Raw genomic sequence first — 22953 nt, 5'->3', positions numbered from 1 at the left:
AAAAGTAAGACAACTAGAATGGGAGAGAAATGATAAGGGCATTTATCTAATGTAGGCCTATAATTGAGCCTCTAAATAAATGTCTTTTTCCTTAAACCAGAATATAAGGTTTGTATAACTCATAAGGAAGTCAGTAAGTACTGGAGCTGGACTGCAGAAAATTCCAAGTTCCTAACAGTTCTATTAAATTAATTGAGGATCATAGTTACATTACATTTACTTGTTTTGCTTTGTTGCATATATATGGAAATATGTGCATAAGAAGTCATGTCAATACATCCCTGTTTTGCAGAGTTATCTTTCCAAAGGTCCACAGAGAAGAATATATGTAACTTGCAGAGAAATATTATTGGGTGTGAACTGGGGAACCATAGGCAGTCTGTCTTTTAAGTTACATGTACCGCTTTTGACTAGTAATCTGTTTAGGACCTTCCTATTCTACACTGATAAAAATAGTTGTTTATATGCTATCAGTGAGTAGGTACATGGGAGTAATGATTTTTAAAAAAATCCTTTACCTTTATATATCTATGCCATTAGGCCATTATCCTTATACTTTTAGGGGGATAAGGGGACAGTTGAAATGGTCAGCTTCTCACCTTGGAGAGCTGTTTATTTTGTATTTAACATGACTCAAAAGAGGCCTTTTTAAAGTTTTGTTTGGGAGCATAGTATGTAAACTTGTGTTACTTAAAGGTTAGTAAACTGGCCCAATTCTCTGAGAGCCACAAATCAGAGCTTTTTAAAATCTATGTCATATCCATAATCTTTACCCCTCAAACGAAAGAAACTGGGAAATGGCTGTGTCCCTTACTTATTTTTCCCTGAATATAAGTATCCTATGCTATAGCACTTGAAGCAAACTTTGCGTTTCCAGTGTTTACTTGGAAGATGAGTGGTTAGGCCTGGAGTGCAGTTTCTACAATAGCCACTCCAAAACCGGTTGGGCTTCCAGGACAATGCAGAAAGGAGTCAATGACTGAATGGTCTGTTGTGCTAACAGTACTGACGATGGTGGGCTGATGGTCTTAATAGTGGACCGGAAAGAGGCAGTTAATCCCACTTTTGCAGGTTGTTGAGGCGCTGCAAGGGAAAGTTTCAATGTTTCTGGCACCTCTTACCTCTGAACTTCTCTCCCCATCTGTGCCGCTCCCTCTTTCACTCCCTTCTCAAGCCATTTGTCCTTTTCCAGAAGTGCCTACATAACTGCCTACCTCTCAGACCCTCAATGCCTGTCCTCAGTGAGGTATTAACAAGAAAATAATTTGTTGCATATGCAGCAGATTTGCAAAGAAAAGAAGATGCTATTTATCCCATTAAAATTCTTAATTAAATAATTTTGGGGGGGGTTGGGTAAAAATAATAATTTTCTTAAGGAACTCCAGGAAGACTCCCTTCTCCCCCACTCACACTCTTTCCCTTCACTGTTTCTGGCCTATAATTTTTCACTAAGTCCTTCCAGGTATCAGGACAAGACAGATGTAGCCCCAGGGTGTAGCCAGGGTGGGGTGCACCCTGTGCACTTTCCCGGTTGTTTATAGCATCTTGGCGTTTTAGGGTGAGGAGTTAGGAATCTTTAGGGGGTGGAGGGGGTGGGCAGCTTTCATTGCAGGGTAGATTCTACATGGTTTGGCAGCGGAGAGGGGTGGTTCCTTTAGCTGCACCAGTGATTGTAAAAGCTGGCAAGAATGGGTTGTTTAGCAGCTGGGGACTGCACTAAAAACCCAAACAGCTTCAGGCTAATGCAAGTATTCCACTGACTCCATCACTGATTCTCTGACTGCTCATAGGTCATTTAATCCCTCTGTGTTGTTACTGTATAATTTTACTGATATGATAAACACCATGGCCTTTTGGACAAATTTATTCTCTGTATTGTTACTTAACCAGAAAGAATCAGTAAACCTCTAGAAAGCACATTTCCTTAAAAGAGATAAGTGTATGTCACCTTAAACAGAAAAGCTAGAAAAGAATGTCAAGCAATTTAGGGATTCCCTGGCGGTTCAGTGGTTAGGACTCGACGCTTTCACTGTGGTGAATTCAATCCCTGACTGATGAACTAAGGTCCCACAAGCTGCCCGGTGCAGCAAAAAAAAAAAAAAAGAAAAGAAAGAAAGAAAAACAATTTAACATGCTGATAATAAAATGCAAAATACTGATTTAATAAGAGTCTAAGTGATCAGAAGAAATACACTTCAGAGTCCATGTTTTGTTTAATCATAGCACAGGGTACAAAACAAACCCCCAAAGAGCTTTCAAAATTATATTTCCTTATCCAGATAAAGGAAAAATGAAGAAAAGCAAATACACGTTTTGGTCAGGAAATATGTGAGGAGGCGGGGGTGTTACCTTTCTCTATATTAAGGCCTTAATATTTAGAATCTGTGTCTGTGTATAATGTAATGGCCACTTACAAAAGAACTTCATTTTCAGGCAAATGGGGAACCATTTGCTGGCATGTGTTAAGACCATTTGCTCAGATTTAAACTGAGAAAAATGGAGGAACCACTAAATAGAACTGGAGTTTACTATTGTGATCTCTTTTTCAAGATCCTGGCCACAGAGTTAGCATGGCCTAAACTACCTCTCATGTGCCTTTGAAGTGGTTATTATCTATATGAAGTAAAATAAATGACAAATTAACACACACTCCCTGTTATTTAAAAGCCCCACAGCTTCTTCCAAAGTTTCCTGTGGACATATGTGTTCCTGTATAAAGGAAACAACATAGGTTTAGCGCACTTCTCTTCCATGTTTCCTCAGAAAGCCTGTTTTTGGAAGCCTTAGGTACTTTGACAACATATTCTTGTCACTCCTAAATTTCTGCATCTAATAGAGAAGCAATTTTTATGACTTTATGTCGTGGGGATCATGCTACAGTGAAAAAAATAATAATCTTTGGGCTTCCCTGGTGGCGCAGCGGTTGAGAGTCCGCCTGCCGATGCAGGGGACACGGGTTCGTGTCCCGGTCCGGGAAGATCCCACATGCCGCGGAGCGGCTGGGCCCGTGAGCCATGGCCGCTGAGCCTGCGCGTCCGGAGCCTGTGCTCCACAACGGGAGAGGCCACAATAGTGAGAGGCCTGCGTACCGCAAAAAAAAAATCTTTGAGTGAAGCACCAGATTATAAGAGGCATTTTATTTTTTGGCCACACCGCACGGCTTGTGGGATCTTAGTCCCCAACCGGGGAGCAAACTCGGGCCCTCGGCAGTGAAAGCATGTAGTCCTAACCACTGGACCACCAGGGAATTCCCTGTAAAAGGTATTTTATTTTTTTTCAAATTTATTATTTATTTTTGGCTGCACTGGGTTTTCGTTGCTGCACACGGGCTTTCTCAAGTTGCAGCGAGCAGGAGCTGCTCTTTGTTGCGGTGCACAGGCTTCTCATTGCGGTGGCTTCTCTTGTTGTAGAGCACAGGCTCTAGGCGCACGGGCTTCAGTAGTTGTGGCTCACAGGCTCAGTAGTTGTGGCACACAGGCTCAGCAGTTGTGGCTTGTGGGCTCTAGAGCGCAAGCTCAGTAGTTGTGGCACACGGGCTTAGCTGCTCCACAGCATGTGGGATCTTCCCGGACCAGGGCTCAAACCTGTGTCCCCTGCATTGGCAGGCGGATTCTTAACCACTGAGCCACCAGGTAAGTCCCTGTAAAAGGCATTTTAAAACAAACTATTTGATAGTGCCAAACATGTTGTTACACTTTGTAACTAAGCATACAGCCTTGTAACAGAATGACAGAGATTTTTCAAAGCAACATAAGAATGATAAACAGGTATGAAATGCGAAATTGTTCCTTGAATGCAGAACTAAGACAGAACAATGGGAGGTAATTACTGAACGCTGTTTTAATGAGGTAGACACTAAGGCTTTATGTGCTTTGTGTGTTTTCTTTAATCATAGCTACAAAATCAGAACCTAGAGAAACTTGTACCCTTCAAATATATACAGATCCACAATCCCTTTTCTGTAGTTTTGAAACCCTCAAAGCTCTGAAAGATGAATTTTTAAAAATTAATCTGGGGCTTCCCTGGTGGCATGGTGGTTAAGAATCCGCCTGCCAATGCAGGGGATATGGGTTCACTCCCTGGCCCGGGAAGATCCCACATGCCGCGTAACTAAGCCTGTGCGCCACAACTACTGAGCCTGCGCTCTAGAGCCTGCTTGCCACAACTACTGAGCCCACGTGCCACAACTACTGAAGCCCGCGCACCTAGAGCCCATGCTCCGCAACAAGAGAAGCCACGACAATGAGAAGCCTGCGCACCGCAACGAAGAGTAGCCCCCACTCACCACAACCAGAGGAAGCCCAGCACGGCAACAAAGACCCAGTGCAGCCAAAAATAAAAACAAACAAATAAATTTATAAAAAATAAAAAATTAATCTGTGCAAATTCATCTGCAACAGAACATGACCCGAATGACGTGAGGTCATTTATGGTCTTCATTTATTTTACATAGTGTACTTTTCAAAACATTTTTCTACAGGTACATTAAGATGCTGCTTGGGAGGTGTTACGCACCATATTACTTTCTAAAATACGCAAATTTCTGGATTCCAAACACGTCTGGTCCAGGAGTTTCAAATAAGGGATTATGGTCCAAATTAAATATGATGCAAACATTGATTCAAGGAATGGACATAGTAGAGCGTCTGACTTCCCAAAATCTGATTTGGACTAATATAGATTACATTATATAGTCAGTAAAAAAGCAATCATGCAAATCATTAAGCCAGTATTTATTGAACGTTCATGGGATAAGTAACATGGCACCGTGTAAATGAAGCATTCATCAGTGAGTACCATCAGTCTTTTATAGGTGAACATCATTCGCATCGCACAATTGATTTAATGACACGTGCTTAACACGTTGGTATTTATAATTTTCCTAGGTTACCAGTAAATTTTTGGAAGAGGTTCTTTAATGAAAATCCCTTTTATTCTTGTTTTGCTTTTTTTACAGGGTGTTCATAGGAATGGAAGCACTGTTTCCTTGCCAGATTCCTTATTGCTGTATCTTATGAACCTACATAATCTTGGGGAAGAGCCTGTGCTTAATGATGACAAGCCTGTCACCAGTGTAGCAACAACAGTCTAAGGGCAAAAACGAACAAAAAAGAAGCATTTATATTCAACAAGGAAGTCATTTCAGTCAACAACTGTGCTGCATTATTTTTCCAAGATGAACCGATACACAACCATGAGACAGCTGGGGGACGGCACTTATGGGAGTGTGCTGATGGGCAAGAGTATCGAATCAGGGGAGCTGGTGGCCATCAAAAGGTACCATGGGCAACACTGCCAAGTTTGCCGATCTTTCTTTTCCTTTGCTTGCTTGAGACTGTATACAAGTACAGAGAGAAGTCTGGTTTAGACCCCATGCTCGTTAGGCTAATATGGAACGCCATTCTGGAGAAAACACTGCCAAAAAGGAGTTCAGCTGATCCCCACATATGTTAATTTTCTGATTTGTCCAGCTACATGGACAAATCAAAAAATATAAGGGCTCTGCTTTTCATGCATGATACATTTGAACTGAAACTGAAGGTAATTGTGGAACTTAAAGTTGAGTACAGAGTAGAGCTTATTGTTTCTTTGAAACAATACGTCTCAAAATCAGATGGTATTCATAGTATCAAACTGAGCTCTGAGTGGCATATGGAATTTTCCCGACCTTACCAATTAAATAGAGTTAATTATTATTATCTTATTTCTTTAATCCACTGTATCTGTTATCTATCATATGTAAAAAAAAAATTACCCCAAAGCTTAATGATTTAAGACAAGAACAAACATTGATTAATTCACAGTTTCTGTGAGTCAGGAATTTAGGAGTAGCTCAGCTGTGGTTCGGGCTACAGGTCTCTCATGAGGTGACAGTAAGAGGTGGGCCAAGGTCACGGTCATCTGCAGGCTGAACCAGGGCTGGAGCACCCATGCCCAAGGTGGTTCACTGTATCAGTCTGCTGGGGGTGCTACAACGAAGTACCACAGACTGGGTGATTTAAACAATGCATTTATTTCCTCACAGTTCTGGAGGCTAGAAGTCAGAGATCAAGGTGTCAGCTAACATGGTTGGTTCATGTAAGACCTCTCTCCTTGGCTTGTAGATGGCTCTCTTCTCCCCATGTCTTCACATGATCGTCTCTCTGTGCATGTCGTGTCCTCATCTCTTCTTATGAGGACATCAGTCATATCGGATTAGGACCTACCCTAAAGACCTCACTTAACCTGAATCACCTCTTTAAGGTCTACCTCCAAATACACTCTGAGGTACTGGGAGGTCAGGACTTCAACATAGGAATTTAGAGCATCATTTGGCTCATACTTGGCTTCTGTAGCAAAGTTTAAGCCACAGACTGGGTGGCTTAAACAGCAGAGATTTATTGAGACAGTTTTGGAGCCTAGAAGTCTAAAATCAAGGTGTCAGCAGAGTTGGTTTCTTCTGGGGGCCGGGAGGACAGGATCTATTGTAGGCCTTTCTCCTTGGCTTATTCATGGTATTTTCTCTCTGTATTCCTCCCACATCAGCTTCCCTCGATGCCTATCTCTGTGTCCAAATTTCCTTTTTTCATAAGGACAAAAAGAGGCCTCAGTTTCTCTCTATATGGGGCTCTACAGACAGTCACTTGAGTGTCCTCATGACGTGGCAATTGGTTTCCCCAGAACGAGTCTTGGAAACTGACTACAACATCAACTAAATGATGATGATCTAAAATTTAAATGCTTTAACAAATGTTCATCAAATGTTAAAAACTTTACACTATCATGATCTAAAACTTTACATATATAAGAAAATATTTTTATAAAATATTGTTAAATAGCCATTATTATCAAATAAGTAAATGTACAATATAAAATAACCGAAATGAAAAATAGGAATAAGAAGAAACTTCCCTGACTTGAAAGGTGAAATATTACAGGTACTTCTTGTAAAGTTGGTTTTAAGACCAGAGTGCCTGCTATATCCCCTACTGATCAAGATTGAACTGGAGACCCTAACTAAGGCAACAAGAGAAAAAAATAATAAATGAGGTGTAGGTATCAGACAAAATGAGATGAAATCATCCTTATTTGTTGGTTAAGCAATTATGTAAATTCACACAGATAAATACTTCATTACACATAAAGTTATACGTAAAAATATCTTTAAAAGGACTGTAAAGATTTACATAAACTTCGTGAAAGCTGTGGCTTCCGGGGAGAGGGGGTAAGAAAATGAGAATGAGGGTTGGGTCTCGTGGTATCATTTAAGGTTATTACCGTTGGTTTGTTTTCTATAACAAAATGTTCATTATTCCTTCTGTGTGGCAAGATCATGTGTTTGTTTCAGTCTTCAATTTCATAAAATGGGGAATTGGGCCTCACCTGCATAGAGCTGGGTAAGACCTTGAGAGAAGTGAGAGGTCACATCCTTTAAGCAGTCAAATAGATTGAATGCTGAGAAGAAGTCATACGTGTATAATTTAGGAAAGCTTTCCGTGTATGAAATTAAAAAAACTAACCAAAAGTAAATTAAATAGGGATTTATTTGTTTCACATTGTAAAATGTTTTGAGGTAGGCAGCCCAGGGCTCATACCTTGTCTCAATGCTGTTATCACAGACCTAGGTTCTTTTGTCTTCAAAACATAGCTGCAGTAGGAGAGGGTGTGGAGAACAGGGAACCTGCCTACATTGTTGGTGGGAATGTAAATTGGTGCAGCCACTATGGAGAACAGTATGGAGGTTCCTCAAAAAACTAAAAATAGAGTTACCATATGATCCAGCAATCCCACTCCTGGGCATATACCCAGACAAACCTATAATTCAAAAAGATACATGCACCCCTGCATTCATAGCAGCACTATTTGCAATAGCCAAGACATGGAAGCAACCTAAATGTCCATCGACAGATGAATAGATAAAGAAGATGTGGCACATATATGCAATGGAATACTACTCAGCCATAAAAAGGAATGAAATAATGCCATTTGCAGCAACATGGATGGACCTAGAGATTATCATACTAAGTGAAATAAGTCAGAAAGAGAAAGACAAATATCGTATGATATCGCTTATATGTGGAACCTAAAATATGACACCAATGAACTTATCTGTGAAACAGAAACAGACTCACAGACATAGAGACCAGACTTGTGGTTGCCAAGGGGGAGGGGGTCGGGAGAGGGATGAACTTGGAGTTTGAGATTAGCAGATAGATGAAAACTCATATATAGAATGGATAAACAAGGTCCTACTATACAGCACAAGGAACTATATTCAATATCCTGTAATAAACCATAATGGAAAAGAATATGGAAAAGAATATATATAGACATGTAACTGAATCACCTGGCTGTGCAGCAGAAATTAACACAACATTGTAAATCAACCATCCTTGAATAAAATAAATTTAAAAACATAGCTGTAGCGGTCTAGGCCTTGAGTGTGAATTCCGAGTAAGAAGAAATAAGGAAGAGCTGAAACAGTTACTGTCAGTCAGTTGCTGTACTTTCTTCTCATTAGGAAAGCAAAAGCTTTCCCCCACCCCTCTCCAGAAGACTTCTGGTTTCTCCTCAGTGGCCAGGAGTGTGTCACGTGGCACACGTAGCAATAAGAGAAGCTGGGAAACTGAGTACTTAGGTGGCCATTTTGTATCCCTGGGTTAAAGCTGATCTATGTTAATAAAGAAGAGAAGAAAAGTGGCTCTTGGATAGACAAGTCATAGTGTCTGCCACATTCAGTATCTACTATGTGCCAGACAGTGTTCCTACCCTAATTAAAGACAGAGTAAAAATGAATAAGAAGAGGATGAGTCATTCGGAAGGCTTGCAAAAAGTTTAAAAATTCATTCAACACATAATTGTTAAGCTACGATTACACTTGGTGCTCGGGACAAATGGGGATCGGATAGATGAGTTATAAATAGACCAACAAATTAGAAAAGTTACAACACAAAATATGATAAGTCCTATGATGGGGGGATACCGGGGCCTATGGGAGCACAGAGAAGCAATGCTGGAGAGGTATCTTGGAAGGCTTCCCCCATAAAATGAGATCTCGAGAATGACAAAAAATTCTCAAGAGGAGGGGAAGAATATTCCAAGTTGTAAGAATAATATGTATGAAGGCCTAGAAGCAAGAGAGTTTTTCCCTTGGGAAATTTAATTTAGGTCACTGGTAAGAAACCTTATGGTATCTGCTGCCATCTCCAAAAAAAATCTGTAACAGAATTCATTCTAGGGGGTGTTGGTAAGATCCCCGCACCTCATTTAATTAACAAATATTACTAAGCTCTCTGCCCTTTAAGGACCTGAGAGGCTATTCCATTCCTGAGGATCTCCTGTTTGTGGGACAGCTCCTCAGGACCCCAGCTGTGGGTCTCGAAATCCATCCATCCATTTAGTAAACATTGATTGAGCACTTACTATGTGCCAGAAACTGAGCAGAAATGTGGAGGTGTCCTCAAGGAGCTTGCGTGTGAGGAGAGGGGAGAAGGACTAAACATAAAAGTAAACTATATGGTATGCAAGAAGGTGGGTAAAGTGCTACGGGAGAAAAAGCAGAGCAGGAACGGTGACCTCACAGCCATGAAAATCAGCTCCCCGGCATTAAAGGAACAAGGATCGACCTGAGGTGGTCTCTCATTTCCTCTAACCAGCCCAGCTCTTTCTAGCTGTTTCTGTCTGGCTGAATCTTCTTTTTTTCAGCCTTCACATGCTGGCACCTTCTCTCTTTCAGGTCTCATCTGAAATACTGCCTCATCAAAAAGGCCTGGGGCCTGGCCAATTCATCTCATGATCCTGAAAGCTCATTTGTATGTCTGTTTTGTGTTAACTAAAGTCTATTTCCTGTGAGATGGGAAGCATCAGGGTAACCATCTCTGATTTCATCACCCTGGCATGTCGGTGTCGGATGAATCAATAAATGAAAGAGAAGATGGCAGGGAATCTAAAAGGAATTCTGACAAATTGGTTTAATTTTTTATAATTAATTCCTTTAGAAATCAGGCTAATTGTTTTGCAAGGAAACTTCTGTATTTGCTGCATATAGATACATGCGTTACCTTAGGGTAGTTAGTATATGTGGATGCAGCTAGTACAGATTTTTAAGAAGATTAAAAGTTTCAATTTGTACTAAATTTTGAAAAGGAACTTGGATATATTAACTAGCCTCTAAAACACTGGATTAAAATTCTATAATTACTTTTTAAGAATCATAGAGATTATATGTATAGTTTTGCATGGATTTGATCAATTTACTAAAATACTTTTATACTATATTTGAATTGACTTCTATTTTATTTCAAATTAAGCACTGTGCTAGATTTACTTTTATCATTTTAGCAAGACATTTATAAATTTATAGTACTGAAACGTATCTTTTGGTAAGTTGGTAAGCCCTCAATTTCTTCAAGCTCCTTCATAAATTTCTAGCGCCTGAATGAGTATAACTGAAATTCTGATTCACTAAGGATATTTTAGAGATAATAGTAGTGATGCCCTTCATACCTTATTGTAGCTGACCACAGATACCAGTAAAAATAAGGACATCTACAATAGCATTTACTGGGTGCTTGAACTAAGCAGTTTACAATAGGATTTTCTTATGCAGTAGTTCCTACTTTATAGCTAAGCAGTTTGCAGCACAGAGAAGTCATTAGGCAATTTGCCCAAGAAGTGACACTGTCATGAACCTGCACCAAATGGCCTTGAGATACACAGAAGAGAGATGATCTCCTTTTAAGGAGGAAGGAAAAGAGATATCACAGCTTTTTGCCCAAAGTGAACTAATTATAGAGTAAGAAAGCCAATGGTGTAAATTGTGTCTTCAAATCCCCGGTCCCCACACACTAAACTTTTCTTTTTTTATTGCAGAATGAAGAGAAAGTTCTATTCTTGGGATGAATGTATGAACTTGAGAGAAGTTAAGGTAAAATCCCAGAGATGAAAAGAACCCCAGAAGGCCTTAGCTCTACCTCACATGTGTCTCATTTCTGAGGATGGTAGCTAAGAAGATGGTTCTGTTCTCTGCGGGAAGCAGACCAAAGATAATTATATTTCTTATGTTTTTCTTTATGTTCCTAATTTCTCATTTCTCATCAGAATGTCAGTGGAGAACAGAAAGTAACTATACCCTCATATTTAAAAGTATACTCTCACTTTTAAATGAGCATTTTAATCCATACTATCAAAGGAAAGACAATTTTTTTAATTACCACATACCATTTCTTTATATTTTATGTTGTATAACTTGGATAAATTTTTGGAGACTTTTGCATGGCTTTCCACATAGTTAAGGCAGAAAAAATTAAACCTATTTAATGACCAAGAAAAAAAAAAGTGACAAATGTTTTGTAGCTATTGTTGACCTGGTTTATTTTTGCACTTATACTCGTTACTTAGACAATTACTGCTTACTTTATATTTTTTTAATTTAAAAATATATATAATTATTTATTTATTTTTGGCTGTATTGGGTCTTCGTTGCTGCAGGCGGGCTTTCTCTAGTTGCAGTGAGCGGGGGCTACTCTTCGTTGCGGTGCGAGGGCTTCTCTCATTGCGGTGGCTTCTCTTGTTGCAGAGCATGGGCTCTAGGCACGTGGGCTTCAGTAGTTGTAGCTCACAGGCTCTAGAGCGCAGCCTCAGTAGTTGTGGCTCACGGGCTTAGCTGCTCTGCAGCATGTGGGATCTTCCCAGACCAGGGCTTGAACCCATGTCCCCTGCATTGGCAGGTAGGTTCTTAACCACTGCGCCACCAGGGAAGCCCACTGCTTACTTAAATAGATGTTCTAGATGTTTTTAGACATGGAAATTTTTATAGATATTAAAAATTCGTTAATGAATTTAGAAGAAATGGAAAACTACTTAAGGTACTTATCATCCTAGCATTGATGAGATTGTGCCAACTTCTATAACTTTGCTTTAAGAATTTTAATGCTCATTTGCTCTATTGCAGTCTCTGAAGAAACTTAATCATGCCAATGTGATTAAACTGAAAGAAGTTATCAGAGAAAATGACCATCTTTATTTTATATTTGAATATATGAAAGAAAACCTCTATCAATTAATGAAAGACAGGTATGTCTTTATGAAAACCTTTTCCTTATTGTCTCCTCCATGAGTCCCTTGGATCCCTTCATTATGTCACACTTGGCAATGTACAGATCTGTCAGTCCATGAGGTAGCTTTAAATTAGTTATCTTCATCAAAGGATAATATCTAACGTTGAAGGACCATCATTTTTCCGTGGTAATAACTTAAAAGTCAAGGTAAATATTTCATATAAGCACACTATCTATCTATACTTTTTGAAACAAAAATCTATCTATAGTTTAATACTCAATAATAAAGCTGGCCTTGGGCAAAATCGAGAAAATTTTTTCTTACTCTCCCAAGCATCTTGCAAAAGGTTAATGAAGGAATGGAGGAAAGAATGAAGTTGCTTTTAAGAAAGGATCTAATACACTTGTTTATTAGAATGCTTAAGTGAATCATAAAAATGTGTTACCAATCCCAAGGAAATTCTCATTTTAATTTTTAAACATACGAACAGAATCTCTAAAGAAGGAGAGTTTCAGTCATCTGCCATGAACTTGGAGAGGATAACATTTTGGTGGTAGCTGCTGGTCACATCTGGGAGTTTAATGTCCATTTTGTCTGTTTTTAAAGCCAGAGTTGTTCAGCAAAAGAGCCTAAAATATGAAATGAATTTCCCAGTAGAATGAGGTTGATTTCTCTCTATTTCTTACACACACACACACTCTCTCTCTCTCTCTCTCTCAAGGTCTAAGGATAGTCAGTGAATTTTTCTTTAATCATATTTTTCCCTCTTTCAAAAAATACTGTATTGAATGCCTGTTATGTTTCAGGCTGATATCATTATGACATTAATAGCAGTTAAAATAAATGTAAAGGATATTCTACCTCTCAAATCAGTGTTTATTTTTCTAGATTTCTTTCTATCGCCTGTATACAGACATGCATATTTTCTATATAGTTGTAATTTTAGTGGTGATACATTTTTCTGTTTGATTTATTCACTTATAGGCACTTTTTAAAATTAATTAATGTATTTATTTATTTATTTTTTGGCTGTGTTGGGTCTTCGTTTCTGTGCCAGGGCTTTCTCTAGCTGTGGCAAGTGGGGGCCACTCTTCATTGCGATGTGTGGGCCTCTCACTATTGCGGCCTCTCCTGTTGCGGAGCACAGGCTCCAGACGCGCAGGCTCAGTAGCTGTGGATCACGGGCCTAGTTGCTCCATGGCATGTGGGATCTTCCCAGACCAGGGCTCGAACCCGCATCCCCTGCATTAGCAGGCAGATTCTCAACCACTGCGCCACCAGGGAAGCCCTATAGGCATTTTTTAATGCTGATACATAATCTTCATAGTTACCATAGCTAGTGTGTTCTGTCAAATGACCATACCAAGCTTCACTTACCTCTGAACTATTTAAAATAAATAACTATCAATGGGAGAACAGGTTGGTAATTACAGTGTATAATACTGATGTCATTATTTTGTAGCCATTAAAAGTGATAATTATGAAGATTGTAAGAGTGCTTATAAGTGAATAAAAAACAGAAACCAAAGTTGTATTTATGTAACATTGACACCTAATATAAAAGTTATACACACAGATGGATTAGGGCTGGATTAGAATGCTGAAAAATCAAGAGAGTTTCCTTGTCAGGTGGTGGGATTATGGGTAATCTTCTGGGCTTCTAATAATAATTTATGCTCTTCAAAATATATGAAATGATAAACATATCCATGGTATACTGAGATATAATTTTGAAGAAAAAATTAAGTACATGTAAATACATGAAATATTATACTTTCATATGATTTTAAATATATATATAAGTGGAAGTGGCGAATGCAATTGCAAATGAACATTAAAAAGACTCAACTTTGGAATTTCATGATTCAATTCTGGATTTCTAAATTAAAAGGAAATTAAAGTGATATTGTTTAGAATACTATTCAATGTCAAAAGTATAAATTAAACCATTAACAATTGTACATAGTAAAGGGCTATTTGAGGTTAGTGGTATTTTTACACTTTGTTTTTCGTAGCTTAACTTCCTGAAATATTGTTTTTGAGGATTAGTTTACAAGCCTTTTTTATTCAAGTAAACTTCTTTTCCATGTCAACTGAAGACCAATATACAAAACCTCTGCTCTGATACTGTAACTGTACCTTTAGTGTACAGCATTATTTTTACAAATTGAATTACATCACTGTTTATTTGTTCATTTCTTCACAGAAACAAGTTGTTCCCTGAGTCGGTCATCAGAAATATTATGTATCAAATATTGCAAGGGCTGGCATTTATCCATAAACATGGTAGGTTTCATTGCCCTACCCCTTTAGATTACTGTCACGGTCATGCATAGGAATTGTATATGAACTGTTAAATAATATTGGATAACTACAAGTTTGGAGTATGTGCCTACTAACTGACAGTTTTATTTTAAAAATTCAGAATTTCTATAATTCTATATAAAATAGAATTTCTATAATCTGTGACTATCTTCCCTCTATAGCAGAATTTTTTTACAGTTTGATCATCAGCCTTTAGTCTCAGTCATCATAACTCCATCCTGCTACCTCATTCCACCTAATTTTACCATGGAAATGAAAAAAAAAAAAGGTCCCTCTTTTGGAAAAGATTGGAATGCTTTGATCTATCATGATCAATTATTAACACTTAAATAGTTTAAAGCACCTGTGCTATGGTATTTTCTAGTTTTCCTTAGTATTTACATTTAGTTGTTTCTATATTTGGAGAAATTATTTTTATGCATTTCTTATTTATGTAATCTTAATTTACAGTTTTTTGCATTATCTATCAAATCAAAATAAAGTTAATATTATTACGAAAAATTTTAGTGATTTAATGATCACTAATTTTTAATGATTCTAGTTTAGCATCACTAGATGTTTAGATATTAAATTAGGATAGTTTATATCATACCATTGCTGTATTCTGCACATAGGCATTCAAAAATCACCATTATTAGTCTCCTTTCATGCTTCATCCTATAGTTTATATTTTCTTTTCTCCTTTCTCTTTTAACTGCTACAGGAAATAATTTATTTTCTAGAAATGCTATGCAGAATTCCATATAAACATTGTAAGAACAGTCCTGAATCCCCAGGGTTTTTTTGTCTTATGTAAACTATTAAGGTCTTCAAAAGCCTAAAACCCATGAAAATATATTACAATCCATGGATAAAAGTCAGTCATTTATTAATTACATGGAATGTAAAGGATATATGCTATTTTACTTGTTCATATTGGATTCCTGATCTTCAACTCATTTTTAAACTCTGGTCAGCATGGTTAACTCTCGATATTTGCCTGCGTTAATTTATGCTAATGGAAGCAAGTGTGACGTGGAAAACCAAAAGCCTCAGGAATTCTCTGATTTTTGGAAAGAGTTTTGTGCTCTGCTGATATTTTTTAGGCTAGTAATAAAGTTGGCTTAGATTCCTTGGATATTTATCAACTAGCAGCAACTCCAGAGCATAAGGGGTTGAAGGAGGAAACCAGCTTGGAATTTAAAAATTGTTGATGAAAGTAAATAACATATGAGTAATCTAGAGTTGCTTTATAAGTGCCTACATAGTGATCTGGGAAACCAGACTCCAAGAACAACAGACATTTTTACAAAAGCTAAATTATTCTTGCCATAGTTCGTAAACATCTCAGATGTAATCCTTTGAGAAAATAGATATTTTAAAAACAGTAGCTGTCAAAAGAAATGGACTAATATTTTAGTTAAAGTTGGGACCAAGTTACCAATATATTTATATTAGTGAGGATGGGGAAAACCTCAACTGTGGTTTAATTAAGACTTTATGGATTAATGTCATTTCACCATCACATGTGCTCCCATTCCTGTCTTCATATTATGAAATTATGATGTGTTTCTCTTGGAAGTTAGCAAAATGGATGGATCTCAGTAGCTATTTTGAGTAAGGAGTACCAGGTAAGCAGAGTACAAAACTGCTGTAGATGTCATGGAGAGCCCACGCTGGCTTTGAAGGGGTTAAAAAAGTTTAGGTTTAGAGAAGTCTCCAGGGGAGAACTGAGCTGTTAAATAATTTTAAAGGAAGGAGTTGATTCAAATGTGTGGCGTTCTATTTGTGTTTAATGGACTTCTCAAAGTGATTATACTCAAGGAATTGCAGGTTAAACTACAATGTGGTAGAGCAGTGATAAGACCAGCTTCGCTGACTGAAGCCTGATACGCAGTGCTCCTTGAGCTTTCACTGGACTGCTTCTCTCCAAGCTTCAACCTCATCTCCTACCCACTGGTGATCATAATACCTCCTTAAGGGTGTTGTTCAAATTAGCGGAGATAATCATAATGTGGCAGGATCTAACCCAGTGCCTGAACTCACCGGATCCACAAACAGAAATACATGTGGATACTTATTTTTAATGGCCATATATACTGTATGAACTTCCTCGCCAAATTATTTTGAAAGCAGGGTCCCCATCTCCCATCACTGTGTAGACAATAAATATGGTTTATTTTTTTCCTAAGCTCACCTTCCTAATTAGAACAGAGAGGCTCAGCTATCTTGTTAGTAAATCAAATATGTCTAGATACGATGATTTATTATTGTTTTTCCTCTCTATATTACCAAGGCTTTTTTCATAGGGATATGAAACCAGAAAACTTGCTTTGTATGGGCCCAGAACTTGTGAAAATTGCCGACTTTGGACTTGCAAGAGAATTAAGGTCACAGCCACCGTATACTGATTATGTATCCACCAGATGGTGAGTAGTTTTTAGCAACGGTCCAGAGGCATATGTCTCTGTTGACGCTTTCCTACAGTAGATCGTTACACATCTTTCTGGAGGTTCCATATCAAGTATTTAAAGCAAAATGTAGAACTGAATTTTTTTTATATTCTTTGGAGAGAGAGAAGGATTGCCTCATGACTCTTGTGATAAATGAAAAGGGAAGGAAAAAGGATTTCACGCATCCATTCATTCATTCAACAAACATTTACTAAACCCCTGTTATGTGCTGGATACTATTTTAGGCACTGAGAACACAGACGTGAACTAAACAGAAAAGAATCTCTGCCTCATGCTGCTTACATGACAGCCAATACATAAACAAATAAAGAATGTCCTGAGTTACCAACAGAGAGACATACACACGTTCATCACAAGCCACGTAACAGTCCCATCCTGCACACTACCCAAATGTCCATCACCAGAGGCATATATATTCACCCAGTGGACTACTTCACAGCAAAGAGAATGAAAGGCCTACAACTACGTAAACAATATGATGAATCTCACAGATACAATGTTGTGAGCAAGAGGCCAGACAGAAAAAGAGCACATATTATGTGCTTCCATTTATATAAAGTACAAAACTAGAACGAACCTGTTAAAAGTCAGGATAGCAGTTACGTGGTCGGGGTAGGGGCAGTAGTGACTGGAAGAGCGCAGAGGAGGGGCCCTCTGCGGAGCTGATAACACGCAGTTCCTTGGTCTGGGTGCTGGGCCCATGGGTATGTTCTAACTGTGAAAATTAGGCAAGCTGTACTCTTAGGACATGTGCATTTTTCTGTACGTATATTGGATTCCAATAAAAACCAGATAGTGATACATATACATCTCTACATATTATTATACAGAAGAATAAAGTCTGGAAAGGGACAGGGGATTGGAAGAGACAGGGGAGGGAGGGGGTATGTTGCTGTTTTCAACAGGCGGTCTCACTGATGCCGGGCTGGGGAGATGCTGGGAGGCAAGAGGCTTTCAGGCAGAGAAAATGCTGAGCGTAAAGGCCTACGGACAGGAGTGCCACCGTGGACTCTGCAAAGAGCAGAGTGAATAAAGAGGGTGGGAGCGGGAAATGAGGTCAGAGCCTTTGTGGGGTGGCCGGATGTAAGGACTGGGGTGTCATGCTCATCGGAGAGAACCAGGGGGCCCCTGGAGGGCTCTGAGCTGCCATCCTGAAAAGGGTCTAGAGGAGCAGAGGCAGAAGCAGGGAGACTAAGGAGGAGGCTGTTACACTATCTTGGGCAGAAAATGACAGTGACTTGGATCTGGGGGCCATGGAGGTGGTGACAGGTATAAGATGCTGGGTGTGTTTTAAAATAGAGCAGATGTGATTTCCTGGTGAAGCAGATGTGGGGAATAAGATGAAGGAGTCAGAGACTTCAGGGTCTTTTCCATGAGCAGCCAGAGGGCTGGAGTCAGCCGTGATGGAGACGGGGCTGCTGTGGAGCTCGTGGGGGGAGGCGCAGTTGTGTTTTGGGTTGAGGGGTGCCTCTGAGACAACCACGGGGAGATGTCACGGTAGGCGGTGGGACCTATAACTGGGGTTCAGGGAGCAGGGCTGGGCTGGAGACGTAAACTTGGGACACCTCAGTGTTAAAAAATTACAGGGTTGGGTGAGGTCACTAAGGGACTGAGTGTGGTTAGAGAAGAAAAGAAGTCTGAGGACAGAGCCTGGAAAGAGTGACAATATGTCCCGGTTTGCTGCGGACAGTCTTGGTTATCAATAGTTTCGTTAAAACAAGCTGGGGGCTTCCCTCTGGTGGCGCAGTGGTTGAGAGTCTGCCTGGCGATGCAGGGGACACGGGTTCGTGCCCCGGTCCAGGAGGATCCCACATGCCGTGGAGTGGCTGGGCTTGCATACCGCAAAAAAAAAAAAAAAAAAAACAAAAAAAAACAAGCTGGGACACGTCTGATCGACCTCCGCTGTATGCTTCCCGATTCCTCCCTGGTCCGATCTGGTGACATGAGAGACCCATAAACCAAGTTCACACTTCAACACATGGCTAATTAACAATGTCAGTTTTAAATGAGTGCCTTCCAACTGGCTTCGAAGAGAAAAATCAGTTACCGTATTTCTAATAATCATTTGATTTTTTTCATCACAATTCGGAGAATCAAATTGAAGCTTCTGGAAGGTCATTCCTTGAAAAGTGAAATGTCTGACATTACTATGAATGCTATTTAACTTCACTTAAAACCTTTGAAAATAAACTTATTTTTGCCATGGTAATACAAGTTTTAGTGAAGCCTAGCATCACAAAAACAGTATTCTTACTAAATTAAGAAACCCAGAAAGCAGAAATTTATTTGGATTGGTTAAGATGCATATCTATTTTGTAACTGCATCCAAATAAGCTGCTAAATTTGCATTCTACCGATCAAAATAAGCTGCAGTTGTCAGAATTTACACATTACACATACACGCAGGGGGTAACCGCACCGCAGAATTTTCGTGATGCTATTGATGTTGACTACAAAAACGGCTGCAGCACGGCTGTGTGTGCTTTCTCTCTTTGCCGTCTGTCATTCGAATTTCAGAATTGTAAGTCAATTTAAATGATTTACAGTGGTATCTAGCTTTTTTTGTAAATAATCCCTTCATATTTTGGTTACATTTTGTTTCAAATCACTTGGAAATCTTCATTCAGAATTTTTGATAAATGGACGCCAAAAACCCAAAGCTTTTGAAGTTTATGGGAAACTGCAATTATTGAAAATGAAGTTTGCAAACAGGAAGATAATGATATTTATCCCTACAAAAGCAAAGGAGGAACTGAACAAATTAAATAAGAGCTCAAAGTGTACTAGTTTTATCTTTGTTTGTTTTTTTGTTTCCTGCGGTATTCGGGCCTCTCACTGCTGTGGCCTCTCCCGTTGCGGAGCACAGGCTCTGGACGCGCAGGCCCAGCGGCCATGGCTCACAGGCCCAGCCGCTCCGCGGCATGTGGGATCTTCCCGGACCGGGGCACGAACCCATGTCCCCTGCATCGGCAAGCGGACTCTCAACCACTGCGCCACCAGGGAAGCCCTAGTTTTATCTTTTTTAAATGTATAATTAGAATTGGAAAATCTCCTCTTGCAGGGAAGAATCTTTTTAAGGAGCTTCTATTTTCAACTGGGTAAATTTAGATTCTATACTGAAATGGAATGAAATTGAGAATACTTGTTTTCAGTATCTAAATTTGGCAAAACATTCAAAACAATTTTGTCTCCTAAAAATATCAAAACATAATAAAAAGTGTTGGCAAGGATGTGGAGGAACTGGAACCCTCATTTGCTGGTGGGAGTAGAAAATGGTACAAAACAGCCTGGCAGCTCCTCAGTGGTTAAACATATAGTTACCATGTGATCCAGCAAAACCCCACACCTAGGTATATACCCAAGAGAAATGAAAACATACGTCCACACAAAAACTTGTATACGAATGTTCACAGCAACATTACTCATAATAACCAAAAAGTGGGAAAAACCCAAATGCCCATCAACTGATGAATGGATAAACAAAATGTGGTCTAGCCATACCGTGGAATATTATTCAGCAATAAATAAAAGAAGTACTGATATATGCTACAACATGGATAAACCTTGGAAACATGTTCAGTGAAAGAAGCCAGTCACAAAGGACCGGACAGTGTATGGTTCCATTGATGTGAAGTGACAGAACAGGCAAATCCATAGATAGATAGTAGATTAGAGAAATGGGAGTGCAGGGCTATTGGAGAGGTGTGGGGTTTCTTTTGGGGGTGATGAAAACGTTCTAAAGTTGATTGTGATGATGGATGCACAACTCTTGTGAATATACTTAAAGCCACTGAACTGTATGCTTTTAAATGGATGTACTGTATGTTATGTGAATTATATCTCAAAGCTGTCCAAGAAAGCTACTCTGAATGGAAGCCAAAGGACAACACTGCAAAGCATTTAGGCTGAAACGTTTATGCATTTCAACATGGAAAAAAAATTGAGAATATCCTCCACCAGCTACCTTTGCCTTATAAACAGAGTATTTTTCTAATTAAAAATATTATCAATTAAGGAAATTGAGTCAATTGAGGAATCAGCGCTTTCAAACAGATAAGCCAAAAGAAGGATGGATAAACAAGCACAGGGAACTATATGCAATATCCTGTGATAAACCATAATGGAAAAGTCTACAAAAAAGAATGTATATATACGTATAACTGAATCGCTTTGCTGTACGGCAGAAATTAACACAACATTGTAAATCAACTACACTTCAGTAAAATAATTTTTTTTAAAAAAGATGGGAAAAAGCCCACTACTCAGGGATAATCTTTGTTAATCTTTTGTTTTCGATCCTTCATGTGAATATATCAGGAGTTAATGCGTTGTAAAATTATACGACTGCTCCCATTCAGAACGTATCTGCTTCCATTCAGAGCTTCTCCGCCTTTTCTTAACGTATTATATAGCATTTCCACATTTATTTGTTGGAGTCCCTGTCTTAGGCCGCTTGGACATTTCATTTATAGTTGTCTTGAGCGCCACTACTTGCTTGTGGTCAGGAAAAACGTGTGCTAGTCAATATAAACCCAACACATTGTGCAGATAAGATGTCTGATACACAGAAGGCAGTTAATACCTGGTTCTCGATTGAAATGCCTGACCAAACAAAATCCTACTGCCATTCCACCTCTGAAACTACAAGCACAATGGCCTGTTTTGTTTTGTTTTCCATTTTCATAGGTATCGTGCTCCTGAAGTTTTATTAAGATCTTCAGTTTATAGCTCTCCCATTGACATGTGGGCTGTTGGGAGTATAATGGCTGAACTATACACGTTAAGACCACTTTTCCCAGGGACAAGTGAGGTCGATGAAATCTTTAAGATTTGCCAAGTTTTAGGGACTCCCAAAAAAGTAAGTACTTTTGTCCTTAAGTTGTTATAACTTTTGATTATTTGTAACTTTGGGGCAGCTAGCTGATATTTTCATTTTCAAAAAGGCTTACGCTTTAAGGGTTAATTTTCTTATCAGTCTTTTTTTGTATTGGGATGGGATGAGGGCTGCAAGAAGCCAGAATCCCACCAGACTGTAGAAAAAAGGGGCTTACCTTTCTTTAAGAACTTAAGGGAAAATTCTCTATATTTAGAATTCTATGTATTTAACTTTGGTCTGATGACCAGCCGATGACTACATGCTTAGCCTCTTTCCTACTTGTTCTGTGAATGTCCATTGGGATCAACGCATTAATGCCAGGTGTCCTGGGTTTTATTTTCTCTTAACCTTTTCTTGTTTACATTTATATACCTCTGCCATGGATATTTAATTTCTTGAACTGAGTACTTTTCAATTAACTATTGCACTCAGCTAGACTTCACTTTCTGAGATGCACTTATTTAATAAGTGTAAGTTTGTATAATTACACCTGAATTAAATGAGCGTGTGCCTCGTAGTTAACATTAGTCAGGTTAACGCAGCTATTAAAGCTTTAACGTAACTCATTTCCCAGCTATGTGCAGTTTTTGACATTGGATGCAATGGATAACATATAATGAGGATCTCTGTAGTAATCAGTGTCTTTGTACATCGCTTGTCCTTACTTGTTCAGAGCCACCTGGGTACCATCATCACCATCGAGATCCAAAAGACCAGAGTTTAACATTTTGAAATTTATGAAAGTGCTTTCTCATTTTTTCCCTAATTCTCAACTCACTGTTCTTTCTATACTGTTTATAGCACTGAATTGTGTATGTGATCTGGTATTTAATTTTCACATTTATTCATATGAGTCAACATTAAAATTTTCACACACAAGTGATTTTTATATTATTACTCTGTTTTAAATTGATCATTAAAAACAAATTACTTATTGCCTCCCCTCCCCCACTTATATATTCCTTAAACAGAGTGACTGGCCGGAAGGGTACCAGCTTGCATCCTCTATGAATTTCCGCTTTCCCCAGTGTGTTCCTATAAACTTAAAAACTCTTATTCCCAATGCCAGTAGTGAAGCTATTCAGCTTATGACTGAAATGTTGAGTTGGAATCCAAAGAAACGACCAACAGCAAGCCAGGTAAGACAGATCTCCCTGGTATAGTTGTGTGGGGGGGGGGTTGTTTGTTTTTTTAATTTGAGGTTTTACAATATCGGGGATATTTTTCTTTACAAAGACAAGTCTATTTTCAACCAGAGTT

General features: G+C 38.8%; 1 protein-coding gene across 1 annotated transcript in view; it reads left to right on the top strand.

Moving 5' to 3' along the window:
* The first annotated feature begins 4499 nt into the window (after positions 1 to 4499).
* The window catches only part of MAK (male germ cell associated kinase), a 41603-nt gene continuing 23149 nt past the window's right edge, over positions 4500 to 22953 (top strand). Inside the window, exons 1-7 of the mRNA XM_029242608.1 lie at positions 4500 to 5277; positions 10852 to 10906; positions 11933 to 12054; positions 14246 to 14325; positions 16640 to 16772; positions 21504 to 21675; positions 22665 to 22832. Coding sequence (XP_029098441.1) covers positions 5177 to 5277; positions 10852 to 10906; positions 11933 to 12054; positions 14246 to 14325; positions 16640 to 16772; positions 21504 to 21675; positions 22665 to 22832 — 831 coding nt within the window. The 5' untranslated portion in view covers positions 4500 to 5176. The remainder of the gene's footprint in view (positions 5278 to 10851; positions 10907 to 11932; positions 12055 to 14245; positions 14326 to 16639; positions 16773 to 21503; positions 21676 to 22664; positions 22833 to 22953) is intronic.

The sequence above is a fragment of the Monodon monoceros genome, unplaced genomic scaffold (genome assembly GCF_005190385.1).
Source record: "Monodon monoceros isolate NGI ecotype Baffin Bay Population unplaced genomic scaffold, NGI_Narwhal_1 Super_Scaffold_3, whole genome shotgun sequence".
In the NCBI taxonomy this organism is placed as follows: Eukaryota; Metazoa; Chordata; class Mammalia; order Artiodactyla; family Monodontidae; genus Monodon; species Monodon monoceros.
This window is presented reverse-complemented; position numbering and strand designations above follow the sequence as displayed.